The sequence below is a fragment of the Oncorhynchus clarkii genome, chromosome 7, assembly GCF_045791955.1.
Source record: "Oncorhynchus clarkii lewisi isolate Uvic-CL-2024 chromosome 7, UVic_Ocla_1.0, whole genome shotgun sequence".
NCBI classification, from domain to species: domain Eukaryota; kingdom Metazoa; phylum Chordata; class Actinopteri; order Salmoniformes; family Salmonidae; genus Oncorhynchus; species Oncorhynchus clarkii.
This window is the reverse complement of record NC_092153.1, coordinates 24597869-24610793: the sequence shown is the minus strand read 5'-3', so window position 1 is coordinate 24610793 and position 12925 is coordinate 24597869. Positions and strand designations below refer to the sequence as shown.

At 42.8% G+C, this 12925-nt stretch overlaps 1 protein-coding gene across 1 annotated transcript in view; it reads right to left on the bottom strand.

Annotated features, from left to right (window-relative positions):
- Positions 1 to 12925, bottom strand: part of LOC139413102 (alpha-1,6-mannosylglycoprotein 6-beta-N-acetylglucosaminyltransferase A-like) — a 111019-nt gene that overhangs the window by 95907 nt on the left and 2187 nt on the right. Inside the window, exon 2 of the mRNA XM_071160165.1 lies at positions 542 to 1027. Coding sequence (XP_071016266.1) covers positions 542 to 782 — 241 coding nt within the window. The 5' untranslated portion in view covers positions 783 to 1027. The remainder of the gene's footprint in view (positions 1 to 541; positions 1028 to 12925) is intronic.

The following is a 12925-nucleotide window of genomic DNA, read 5'->3' as shown; positions in this document are numbered from 1 at the left end:
CTCACCTCTGTTTGCGCAAGTCAAGTTACTGGCTGGCTAGCCCCCTAATGCTTTACTTTCCTTTTTCCAACATGAGGCTGTAGACAAAATGTACATTTTTCTCTCTCTTCCTCTTTCTTGTCATCCCCGTTGTCTATTGTTGCATTACAACCACGATACAATTAAAGTATAAAACGCTTATAAACAGCCTACAATATGCATTTTATATGATCTGTATGTCAGAGGATGTATAGGGCTGGCTATTTTGACTTTAAAAAGGCATTTCTACTTAGCCTACATAGTCAATCAATTCAGCCTGTCCTTATTCAATAACAGTGTGTTCTCTAACTGAGGTTGTTCAAATATTGCAGCACTACCAACAACTGTCAAATCAGAATTCCATTCAATAAAACATTCCAAGTGAATGAATTGAACATTCCCAGTGTACCATTGAGCAAATTCAGAGTTCTCACAACCACCGCTTTGCAAAGTGGAGTCATTCTATTTTGAAGAGAGCGCAAAAAGGACGGAGAACACTACTTGCGCAGTGCTCGGTACTCACCATAGGCCGTCATGGTTCCCACGTAGGGCCCGTCCATGACACTCTGGTTCTCCTCGGCCAGGGCCTTGATGTAGCGCTTGCTGAGCTCCAGGATCTGCTGTCGCAGCATGGTGCTGCTCTCGTGCGTGGCCCGCTGCTGGATGGTGAAGTGGAGCAGCATCATGCCCCAGATGAAGCCAAAGCTCACCAAGAACAAGCCCAGCTTCTGGGACGACAGCTTCCACAGGTAGGCCGAGGCCATGGCGAGCGCGGCCCGCAGCTCGACTGGCAAGAGTGACTGTGTCTGTGCGTGAGGGACAGGGGGTGGAAGGGACTGAGTCGGATTGGCAGGAGAGTTCAGAAGGGGAGGCGGGGCATGGTGGCGCTTGGGGTAGTTTAGCCGCTATGGTTCTGTTTGGACTCTTCGCCACTCCTCACCAGTGGGCTCTACTTTTTTGGCCCATCTTTATCAGTCACTCCCACCGGGTTGACTGGCCAAGCTGCATTCTGTAAGAGAGGAGGAGAGATAAGGCTGTTAAGAGGCACTCAAGAGTCAGAAAACACCGCAGTTCCAGAAGCAAAAGGAGGAGTATTTACATGTGCATTCCCAAGGCGGGTGTTAGCTACTGTAGCTATAGCCATCCAATGTTTCCCCTATATTCATTTTGCACAGCGCCACACTTTGCCAAGATGAGCTGTTAAAGGGATAGTCCGAGATTTTGGCAACTAAGCTCTTTTCCTACTTACGTAAAGTCAGATGAACTCATGGATAACCCTTATGTCTCTGCCATCTGCATCCTAAAACCATGTGCACACCACACAAACACACACTATAGACAACCTTCTGTTCTTGCTGCAATGCGTTACAAACAACCTGCTATAAAATGGGACCACTTTGATTCAGGTTTGTTTCGATTAAACAGCAGGAGCTAGAACTGCGCCCTGAAACGTGTGCCAAGAACTAAACGGAGAGAGGCAAACAAAATGTATCAAAGCTGACAAATCCCTGCTGCTAAGAAGATTCTCATGCAAAAAAAAGATGCAGTCAGCGTGAAGTGAAAATGGTGAATAATCACATTGTCCCCACAGGGAAATATAACCCAACCCAGTCTCTCTTCAGAGTTAAGCCTACTTCAATTTCTGTTAAACATCCTAAAGAAAGCTAAATTGTATTTTATGTTGTCTCTGTCTATGTTCAAACCTGTAAGGTCTACTGTGTAATGATTTTCACAAGAATACTATTATGCCGATAGCTTGGCTACAAGAAACTGAATGAGTGGCCAGGTTACCCTTAGGACTACCGGCCCAAAAAAAAAAACTTTCCATGACACAAAACCATAGTCAACTTTAGTAGAGGTACGAGGAGTTGGGACTTGTAAATATTTCAGTGATACAGTTTAGGGGAAAAAAAACAGTATACCTGCCCACTCAAGGATGGAGAAAAACAGGACGTTTCGCTCTCGCGTGAAATGGCAATCCTTCTTGCCCATCATCTTCAGCCAAGAGGTGAGGCTATTTCGTAAGGCACCCGAAAACTCTCACTAACCATAAGACCTTCATAAGCCTCTTAGTGAAAGCAATGTGTTGAGGGAGAGAGAAATGGAAGGGGAGAGACGAGAGCGATGATAAGCAAGCCTACACTAGAGAAATGGAACATTTGTAATAAGGCCGCTAATATGGAGAGTTACGACATGTAATCTACACTAGAGAAACGGAAAGTTTGAAATGAAATAAAGGGCACTTTATACAATGGGACAATTGACGGCTACAACATGCAAAGTAGTAGTAGCATTTGTACAGGTAATGTAAAGAAGTAACTGATCCACATTAAAGTTATACATTTATCGTTCAACATATCGGTATCATGATAATTCAGCCAATTTATCGTGATATGGATGTTTGTCCATATCGCTCCACTCTATTGCAGCATATGTATTCACAGGGCTAGTCAGAAGTAGTGCACTACATGGGGGAATAGGGCTTAATTTAGGATGTAGACAGGCAGCCTTAAGCCTAGGTGTCCTTCACACTGTGGGGATACATGTACGTGTTGTTCCATCATCATCCTCCTCCTCCTCCTCCTCCTCCTCCTCAGGCCAGCTAAGGAAGCTAGTTACATCCATGGTCTGTTCAGTCAGGCTCCTCAGGTTTCTGCACAAACTCCTAGGGGATACACACCATACCCTCAAACCAAGGTTGCTAGTAATTGGATATGAAGGGCATTATGCAGTATGCACTGACTATTGTTTATTTTCCCACCACACTAGCTCAAAAAGGTCATGTTTATGCATTACAAAAAAATGTGTGTGTATATATGTATATTTTCCTGGTTTATTGTGGGAGTAGCATTGACCTACTGTCGTCACAGCTAGGCCAAGGTCAGGGGGCTAACATAACACATTACCATGGTAAACCAAACTTGCTTCGGGGAGGAAACCGAGGCCAATCCAACTACTTCTTTGTGAGCGACTGGGGAGGGGGGAAAAAACGATTATATTTAGCTTCTATTTAAAAGACTTCTTAGGCCAAGCCTACCATCTTGGGTCAGAAACAAACTCAGGGGGACTTATTTTAACCTTTAAAAGATCAGTGTCCCTCCCGTGGGATGGTTGACCTAACATGCGCTTATGTGATTAGCATGATATTGTAAGTAACAATAACAATTTACAGTAGCTATTACAGTGAAAAATGCCATGCTATTGTTTGAGGCAAGTGCACAGTTGTATTACTGTATTAATAAACCAATTAGGCACATTTGTGCAGACTTGATACAACATTTCGAACAGAAATGCAATAATGGTTCATTGGATCAGTCTATAACTTTGCACATACACTGCTGCCATTTATTGGCCAAAATCTAAATTGAGCCTATACTGGAATAATACATTGTGGCCTCTCTCTTGCATTTCAAAGATGATGGAACAAAACCCTCCCAAAAAAACACATGTTTTTTTTATTTGTATTATCTTTTACCAGATCTAATGTGTCATTTTCTCCTAGATTAATTTCACATTTCCACAAACTTCAAAGTGTTGCCTTTCAAACAGTATCAAGAATATGCATATCCATGTTTCAGGTCCTGAGCTACAGGCAGTTAGATGTAGGTATGTCAGTTTAGGCAAAAATTTAAAGAACAAGGGTCCGATCCTTTAAAAAACTACTGTTGGGAAATCTACTGTCAGGAAATGTTTAGCTACAAACTCATTCGATGATGAATGACTTTGGCCTAGTCATAGCAGCTGGAAGTAGTTTGGGGGTGGGGCTGCTGCGTTTTTTTCTGCCGGGGGGGGAGTAGTAGCCAACAGTAGCCATACATTTCCAGGAAGATTTAAGTCAAAACTGTAACTCAGCAACATTCACTATCTTCTTGGTAAGCAACTCCAGAGTAGATTTGGCCATGTGTTTTAGTTTATTGCCCTGCTGAAAGGTGAGTTAATGTCTGGTGGAAAGCAGATGGAACCAGGTTTCCCTCTTGGATTTTGCCTGTGCTTAGATCCATTCCGTTTCTTTTTTATCCTGAAAAACTCCCCAGTCCTTAACAATTACAAGCATACCCATAACATCATGCAGCCACTATGAAGAGTGGTACTCTGTAATGTGTTGTATTGGATTTGCCCCAAACATAACACTTTGTATTCACTCCAGTAGTATTCTTAAAGTGTGTGCATTTTGCAGTAAAATCATATTTATTTTCAAATATTAGTTTGGTGAACCCTTTCACCAGCCTAATCTCGAGAGTCGATAAACTTGAAGCACAGCGAAGATGCTGTTTGAAAGAATGCTTATGAGCCTGCTGCTGCCTACCACCGCTCAGTCAGACTGCTCTATCAAATATCAAATCCTAGACTTAATTATAACATAATAACACAGAAATACGAGCCTTATGTCATTAATACGGTCAAATCCGGAAACTATAATTTCAAAAACATTTATTCTTTCAGTGAAATACAGAACCGTTCCATATTTTATCTAATGGGTGGCATCCCTAAGTCTAAATACTGCTGTTACATTGTACAACCTTCAATGTTATGTCATAATTATGTACAATTATGGCAAATTAATTACGGTCTTTGTTAGGAATAAATGGTCTTCACACAGTTCGCAACGAGCCAGGCGGCACAAACAGCTGTATTGCATATACCCTGACTGCTTGCACGGAACGCAAGTGAAGTGACACAATTTCCCTAGTTAAAAGAAATTAATGTTAGCAGGCAATATTAACTAAATATGCAAGTTTAAAAATATATACTTGTGTATTGATTTTAAAGAAAGGAATTGATGTTTATGGTTAGGTACACATTGGTGCAACGACAGTGCTCTTTTCGCGAAAACGCTGGTTACATTGTCACGCGTTTGGCGAAGTAGGCTATGATTCGATGAGAAATGAACAGGCACCGCACCGGTTATATGCAATGCAGGACATGCTAAATAAACTAGTAATATCATCAACCATGTGTAGTTAACTAGTGATTATGTTAAGATTCATAGTTTTTTTCTAAGCTAAGTTTAATGCTAGCTAGCAACTTACCTTGGTTTCTTGCTGCACTCGCGTAACAGGTAGTCAGCCTGCCACGCAGGCTCCTCGTGGAGTGCAATCTAAGGCAGGTGGTTAGAGCGTTGGACTCTAACCGGAAGGTTGATCGAATTCCCGAGCTGACAAGGTAAAATCTGTCGTTCTGCCCCTGAACAAGGCAGTTAACCCGCCGTTCCTAGGCAGTCATTGAAAATAAGAATGTGTTCTTAACTGACTTGCCTAGTTAAATAAAGGTTAAAAATAAAATAAATATCGACCACAGTCGTTGTTCAAAAATGCTGATTACAGATTGTTATGAAAACTTGAAATCGGCCCTAATAAAATCGGCCATTCCGATTAATCGGTCGACCTCTAATGTGAATAAAACAATGTAAATAGCCAAGAAACACAAGGACAAAGTCTTTGAGACAATGGCTAGCCATTAGTGTTGTGTGGCCCTCCTCCCAAACCCTTGGCTTACGAGGCTAGCCATTTACTACAACAGAAGCAGCTAGATAGAGGGAGACAGCAGCTCCCAGGTAACTTTGGCTCTGTTGAAAGGCCAGGCGCTGAAATAAAATATAATTATTCATAGGAGGCACACAGTGCTCCCCTACTGTCTCCTTTCATCAGAGCTCTAATCCCATCAGGTTGGCCAATAGTCTGGGGTCGGCAGACGCTAACGGAGCCCGTGCGGTGTGGCTCGGGATGACAGAACAGGTGGCAACGGAGAGGACACCGGGAAGATCCAGGGCAGGCTGTAGGGTGGCCCGACTCACAAAGTCTTTTGTCCAATGTCCATACGAGCAGCATTGGCTGCCTACCACTTAGAATAAAGCGTTGTATTCTAAGTGATATGCTAGTGTGGATTTCAGAACAAGGGCAATGATTTGGATTGAATTCTCTGGGGCACTTGATCTATTTATGTTACTGATTTGCTAGAGAGCACAAAACATGCACTCTGCTAAACAGGGTGTAACAAGCTAAACATCGCAGATCTACAAATATCATGAAGAGCTGGCATGATTCCTCCCTCTGTATCAGAACATGATGCCCTACCGAACGCGTCGTTCCTGAAATAAGTCTTTACCGTTTAACCAAAAACCAGCAGGGCTGTGATCCCCAAGGACCTGAGCTATGAAGCCCCCCTGCTAGCTATAGGAAGTGAACACAGAGTAGCCACAGAGATACATTGCCTCACGGTAATGACTGCTTGCACCCTGTGATGCTGCCAGCTGAGACAGACACACCATGTTCCAAAAACAACAGATCAATCTAGCTACAGATATGATGTGTTTCTGAACCTCAATGTTGGGACAAACACACTCACGTCGATAAGTTTGGGCTTCATTAATGTGTGAAACAGCTTCAACTTGTTATTTAGAGGCCCAATAAAGCTCCATGATATTCTAGAATGAGGGAAACCTTGCATTGCTGTATTTATTCAGATCAGTTGCCACAAAGCTTTGTCAATTATCAAGCATCAGATTGTAACACTTTGATGAGGACTAGATAGTAACAGGCCTCGAGCATTTCAGAAGCAGTTAAATAAATCATTTTCTGAATAGCCAAAGGGCTTTCTCTGTTAGCAGGCCCACTTGAAGATATAAAAATGTCTCGAGACATATTCTAAAAAGGAAAATGAAAACCTTTGGGCCGGTATTCACAACGCATCTCAGAGTAGGAGCGCTGATCTAGGATCAGGTCCCCCCTCTTACTAATTGTGATTAAAAAAGCCAAAACTATACTAAATCAGCACTTCTGAGATGCTTTACGAATACAGGCCCAGGGATGAGGCAGTGGATAACTGACTGACGGCACCTTTGCATGCAACTCAAAAGGCAGGATCATAAAAGGCTCCCTTTCCCCTTCCAAATGATCCCTGGGAAATGGGTCAGCTCTGCAATACATGAGCAGTCTTTCCTCCAGCAGTGAAATTTCACAGGCAGCGCAATACTTCTGACAGAATCTCAACACCGTTACGTGCCAATGTTCCTTGGATATTTAGGCGTACCAGCCCTGACAAATATATGGGCTTTTTCTATTGGAAACTTCTACGTCTGTGTTGCCATTGTCACCAGTTTTGAGACTATCAAGACCATTTCAGTCATGAAGGATGGGATAAGGAAAAAGTCAAATGATTCAATTCAATTCAAAATGTAGTCAACGCAATCTTTTTCTTCTGCTAACACCTAATGCTGGACTTTTATCATCTCGAACGTGATACAGTGCAAAAGAAATGAAGCATTCGGGCTTGAAAAACAAAATCTCTGCACTGCGCTTTAAATTCTCAAACCTACTTCAGCACTCTGCAATCTGCTGCATTGATAACATCAACTGTCTCTCACAGGTCTGGTTTCTATGAGACTGAGTTATGAGTTGCCATTCTCCGCCGATAAGGAGAGAAAAGGAGAAGGGTTGGGGGTCACTACAGACATGACCCTGTGTCAACATAGATCGGGTTCTTGTTCAATAGGCATGATGACCCAAATCGGAGTGAAACGGGGAGGTTGCTACTTTCTGAACTTGTCCAATAAGAAACGCACATTTGTGTGTGCTGTTGCAAAATGCTTTTCTATGATGTGCTTGTGCCCTAAATGCACAAGACCCTGAAACTTTAACAGAAACCCCCAATGTGCTCGCTGACTGTCACAACGCCTCCCTGTTCTATAGAAGGGAGGCGTTACAGAATACAGACTAATTTCTCAGGTTTCTAACTCAGGAACTTTATTTGGCTGGCAGGGTGCCTTCTGGCACCCAACAGCGCCTATGAAACCCTGCGTGCTGACAGCCAGCGTCGGTTTCACAATATGCAATACAACCACCACCGTTGGAGTGGGTGACATACAAATGACTGAATTGTCGTTTTAAAGGGCTGGAACCCACACACACTCAATTGATCTCTAGAAGGGCTGAGAATCCCAACTGCTGCTAACAGCTGTGATTATTTTTAGGCTTATACAGTTGTCAGATCACAAAATACTGTGTGCTCACATAGGTAGACGTATAAACAAGCCTATGGGCTATGTCAATACCCTAGTTTGATCAGAAAGAGCTAGGCTAGTAGTCTGTGTGCTCCCAATCATCATACAACACAAAGGTCTGAAGGAACATAATAAATCAAACATACTTTTAACATCACAACACCCAAAAAGCCATGATAATCATCAACATCATAGGCTACTTCCCACTGATAAATATATTGACACCCTTGCCCCTCACCGTGCCTCCCGAAGACTGAGACAGATGGCCATGCATTGCAGGCTGCTAAAGCTTTGTCCATTTCCTTAGGATTTGTGATGGGAGCTCAAAATAGCCCACATCAGAGGGGGGGGGGGGGGGGGGGGGGCTGAAAGAGACAGCCTCCTACTGAAATGGAATAATGTTCTTTAAAAGACTTTTCACCTCACATGTTGCAGAAGCTGACCAAAAGCATTGAAATATGTGAACAGATAGGTTACATCAATAATGGATCAGAATGAGAAAAAAATAATAATAATCCTAGGCTGCAAGTCAGAATCAGGTGACTTGAAAAAAATTCCAATCCAACATGTACAGGTGTTGATTGAGCCAAAACTAAGGCATAGGAATGACTTTCCCTAACACTTTAAAACTGTAGGACTATAGCCTCAAGTTGGTACCGGTATGTTCCTCTACACAGCCCTTGAAGCGTCCAGGCAGCAGTCTAAGGTAATGGAGACGTGAAACTGACGATGGCCATGCTGTCATGGAGACGAGTGTGACTGCGCATCTTAATAGGCTACTTCTTCACACTCGGCAGGGCCTCCATTCAATTATTAATTCCCACCTCTAGTCCAGACAAACGGCCATACTTACTGGTGTGAACGGCACACAGCATAATAGGCCAACACTCTGCCCAAAAACACCTCTGATTGGCTTTTAACACAATGTATTTTGCGTTATCCTTATGAAGATTTCTTTACACAAGAATGCAATTCTGCTAGAGATCTACCGATATGGGATTTTTGGGTCCGATACCGATTTTAGGGTGGCAAAAGTCACAGATTATCGATAAATCTTTAGAAATGGAATGAAAAACAGACCTTTTTCTACACAAATTGTGCTCCAAAAGATTAAAATATATTATAAATTATGATTTCTCAACTGAATATAAACATATACATTGCCGTATTTAAAATATATATATATACACACACACGTCATATTCAAGTCGACAAACATTACCCAAAGCAGCAAAGTAAAAGAAAGCCTGGTTTACATTTAACTGACAATATAAGGAGAGACGAGAGGAGGTAAACTATCCAGCGTAGATTTTTGTGTTGTGGAGCGAACAGCTGACTGAAGACGGGACGGTCAGGCATTCAAAAAGATGACACATGCGGTTGAGTCCGTTTCAGTGGCAACATTAACTTTTGACAAAGTGATGAAACTTTGCTGCTTCTTGTTTCAGCAGGGTGTTGTAGCAAACGACTATGCGACCAGAAAAACCACTGCGTATTTAACTCCGGTCTGGTTTAACCAGGCAACTGCATTGTGTCCTTTGTAGACAAAACAGCAACACTATGGCACGGGGTGGGTAACTTAATACTAAGTGTGATGAGTGAGGCGATCAAAACAGGCTGTTCCCGACACCCACGCTGAGCTTAACATGACAGTGGTGGTGCTGAGTGAGAGAGCAAGTGAGAGACAGAGATCACCACTTCCTCAGAAGAAGAGTGCAGTTACTGATCATTCAGATATAAATGCACTGGTGTAGAACATATATAAATGCACTGGTGTAGAACAGATATAAATGCACTGTAGACCAGACATGAGTATATGTCATGTAGAATAAGGCACAGGCCTATGCGTCAGCTCTAGTCATTAGGCCTGCATTTCTACCTGCAAAATGATAGGCTTATCATTGTACCAAACTGAATAAGCTCCAGTTCCCACCTGCCCTCCCCTTCATCGGATGAGCTACCATTTCCCTGCAGTCTCTGCTCTCAAGCGGTTGGCACCACACACACACGTGATGCGGGCGGGCGCAGCACCGTGACCAATCTGTGACGGTCACCCCACCAGCCAGGCAGGGCCATCCTGCCACTGGCCTCTTGCCCAAGCCTGGTTCAACACAGCACCACAGTCTGGGACATATGCACGCACACACGCACTTCAAAAGTTTGGAGTCACTTAGAAATGTCCTTGTTTTGAAAGAAAAGCCATTTTTTTGTCCATTAAAATAACATCAAATTGATCAGAAATACTGTGTAGACATTGTTACATGATGTAAATGACTATTGTAGCTGAAAACGGCAGATTTATAATGGAATATCTACATAGGCGTACAGAGGCCCATTATCAGCATCCATGACTCCTGTGTTCTAATGGCACGTTGTGTTAGCTAGGCCAACTTTATCATTTTAAAAGGCTAATTGATCATTAGAAAACCCTTTTGCAATTATGTTAGCACAGCTGAAAACTGTTGTTCTGATTAAAGAAGCAATAACACTGGCCTTCTTTAGACTAGTTGACTATCTGGAGCATCAGCATTTGTGGTTTCGATTACAGGCTCAAAATGGCTAGAAACAAAGAACTTTCTTCTGAAAATCGTCAGTCCATTCTTGTTCGGAGAAATGAAGGCTATTCCATGCGAGAAATTGCCAAGAATAGCATCGTATATCACAATATTTTATGGGTAAATAATCACAATAGGACAAATGTTAACCACGCCCCCAACCCTACACACCATCACAGAGCTAAAGAGTTGTGTGGGGTTGTTAACCCCTTACTGTGCATTGCGCACCAACAGAGCGTTTCTGTTCTCTCCACCTCCTCTGAATAAAGGAGTAGGTTGACTGCACTGCCGCGCACAGTAAATCAAACACGGTTTCCTCTCAAGCCGCTCTCCTAGGGCAGGCACATTTCAGAGGCCCGCTTGGTCTCTGGTTTCTTGACCGAGCCTGCTGCTCACTCCTGTAAGCCTATAGAGAGCCAAGCGGTTAAACTGATTGGGATGTTGTATTAGACAGTGATCCTCTTAACCCCAAACCCACAAGTACCCGTTCAGGTCCAGCGGCAGTAAAACTGTCAGGACTAGTAGGTACCGTAAAGTGCTCACTTTCACAGTCAAGCTTTCCCAATCAAGTGTTTCATCTCAAGAACAACAGTGAGGAAGAAAACAATACTCAGAAACATGAATTCATTGTGTAATAAGATGATAGTTACAATAGAGACTGAGTTTATGTTTCCCAGAGGAACGTTCGTTTGTGGACTTATGGCTTTCAGATGACAAAAACGTTAGACCTATCGGTTTAACCAACACACAGCCGTTGGAAAGATAGGTTCGTGAAATATAAAGATGATCTGTAATAGCCACAGGACTGTCTGTCTGTATGTAAGGAATAACCCAAGCAGGACGAGCGTAGCAACAAGTGACCATTTAACTAAATCAAAGCAATACATCCCCCTTCATGCCCAGAGGTTCAGAAAGCAGCTAATATCCTGGTCTGCTGATTGTGTTCGAGATCCACCAGAGCAGAAACAGAAGAGCACTTTATCCCGGGTGTCATTAGATCTCAGTATGGGTGCTAGGACATTAATCATTTGACTGGAGCAGAATGTCATGAAAACCTATTGAGTACTGAACCGTACTGCAGCACATCCTGTAACACAGGAGGTAGACTTCCTTAAAACTGCAATATATAAAACTTTTTGTGCGACCTGACCAAATTCACATGGAATTTGTGAGTTAAAGATCTGTACTTGTCATTGAAAGCAAGTCTAGGTGGTAGATTTGCTGGATCTACAGAACTGCTGGTTCTGTTCTAACTGATAATTAATTGCACCCAGCTGGTGTGCCAGGTCTAAATCAGTCCCTGATTAGAGGCGAACAATGGGAGAAAGCAGTGGAACTGGCTTCGAGGGCCAGAGTTGAGTTTGAGGGCTCTACATTATAGTTGCTTGTTTTGTTACAGAAACTGAAATTAAGGCTTGGGCTAACAATTAACAATTTTGCAACCAGGAAATGACAGAGCGGCATCTGCAATGTTGTATAAACAAAGACCAAGTAGAATGACTGAAAATAGAATGACTAGGTTATGTATATGGTATAAACAGTGCTATTACAGGCATTGAATCCGGTCCCGAGCTAAAAGCTCCTATTTGCGTTCCTCCATGCCTAAGCTGAACAACGCAACTATTTGCTTTTAATAGAAAATTGTGTGGTATACAAGCCAGTGTTAAAATACTGACTGCTGTATATTTATCCCAAGCCTTTCCATCTGCCTTGACAAAGTGAGATCATATCATATGAATCAATCTTCAGCCTAATCAAGTGATGAAAGGCTTAATTACAAGCTCTACCTTGCCCTTCAAAAGGATTCATAAACAGCTCATCTCTTTGATACAAAAACAAGCACCTATGCCAGCAGCATACCACCCTGCATACCACTGCTGGCTTGCTTCTGAAGCTAAGCAGGGTTGGTCCTGGTCAGTTCCTGGATGGGAGACCAGATGCTGCTGGAAGTGGTGTTGAGGGCCAGTAGGAGGCACTCTTTCCTCTGGTCGAAAAAAATATATGCCCCAGGGCAGTGACACTGCAGGGTGCAGTCTTTCGGATGGGATGTTAAACGGGTGTCCTGACTCTCTGAGGTCATTAAAGATCCCATGGCACTTATCGTAAGAGTAGGGGTGTTAACCCTGGTGTCCTTGCTAAATTCCCAAACTGGCCCTCAAACCATCACGGTCACCTAATAATCCCCAGTTTACAATTGGCACATTCATCCCCCTCATCTCCCCTGTAACTATTCCCCAGGTCGTTGCTGAAAATGAGACTGTGTTCTCAGTCAACTTACCTGGTAAAATAAAGGATAAATAAAAAGCACCTAGGTGAGGCAATCTTCAAAACCTCTAAACATGCTCAAAGTGAA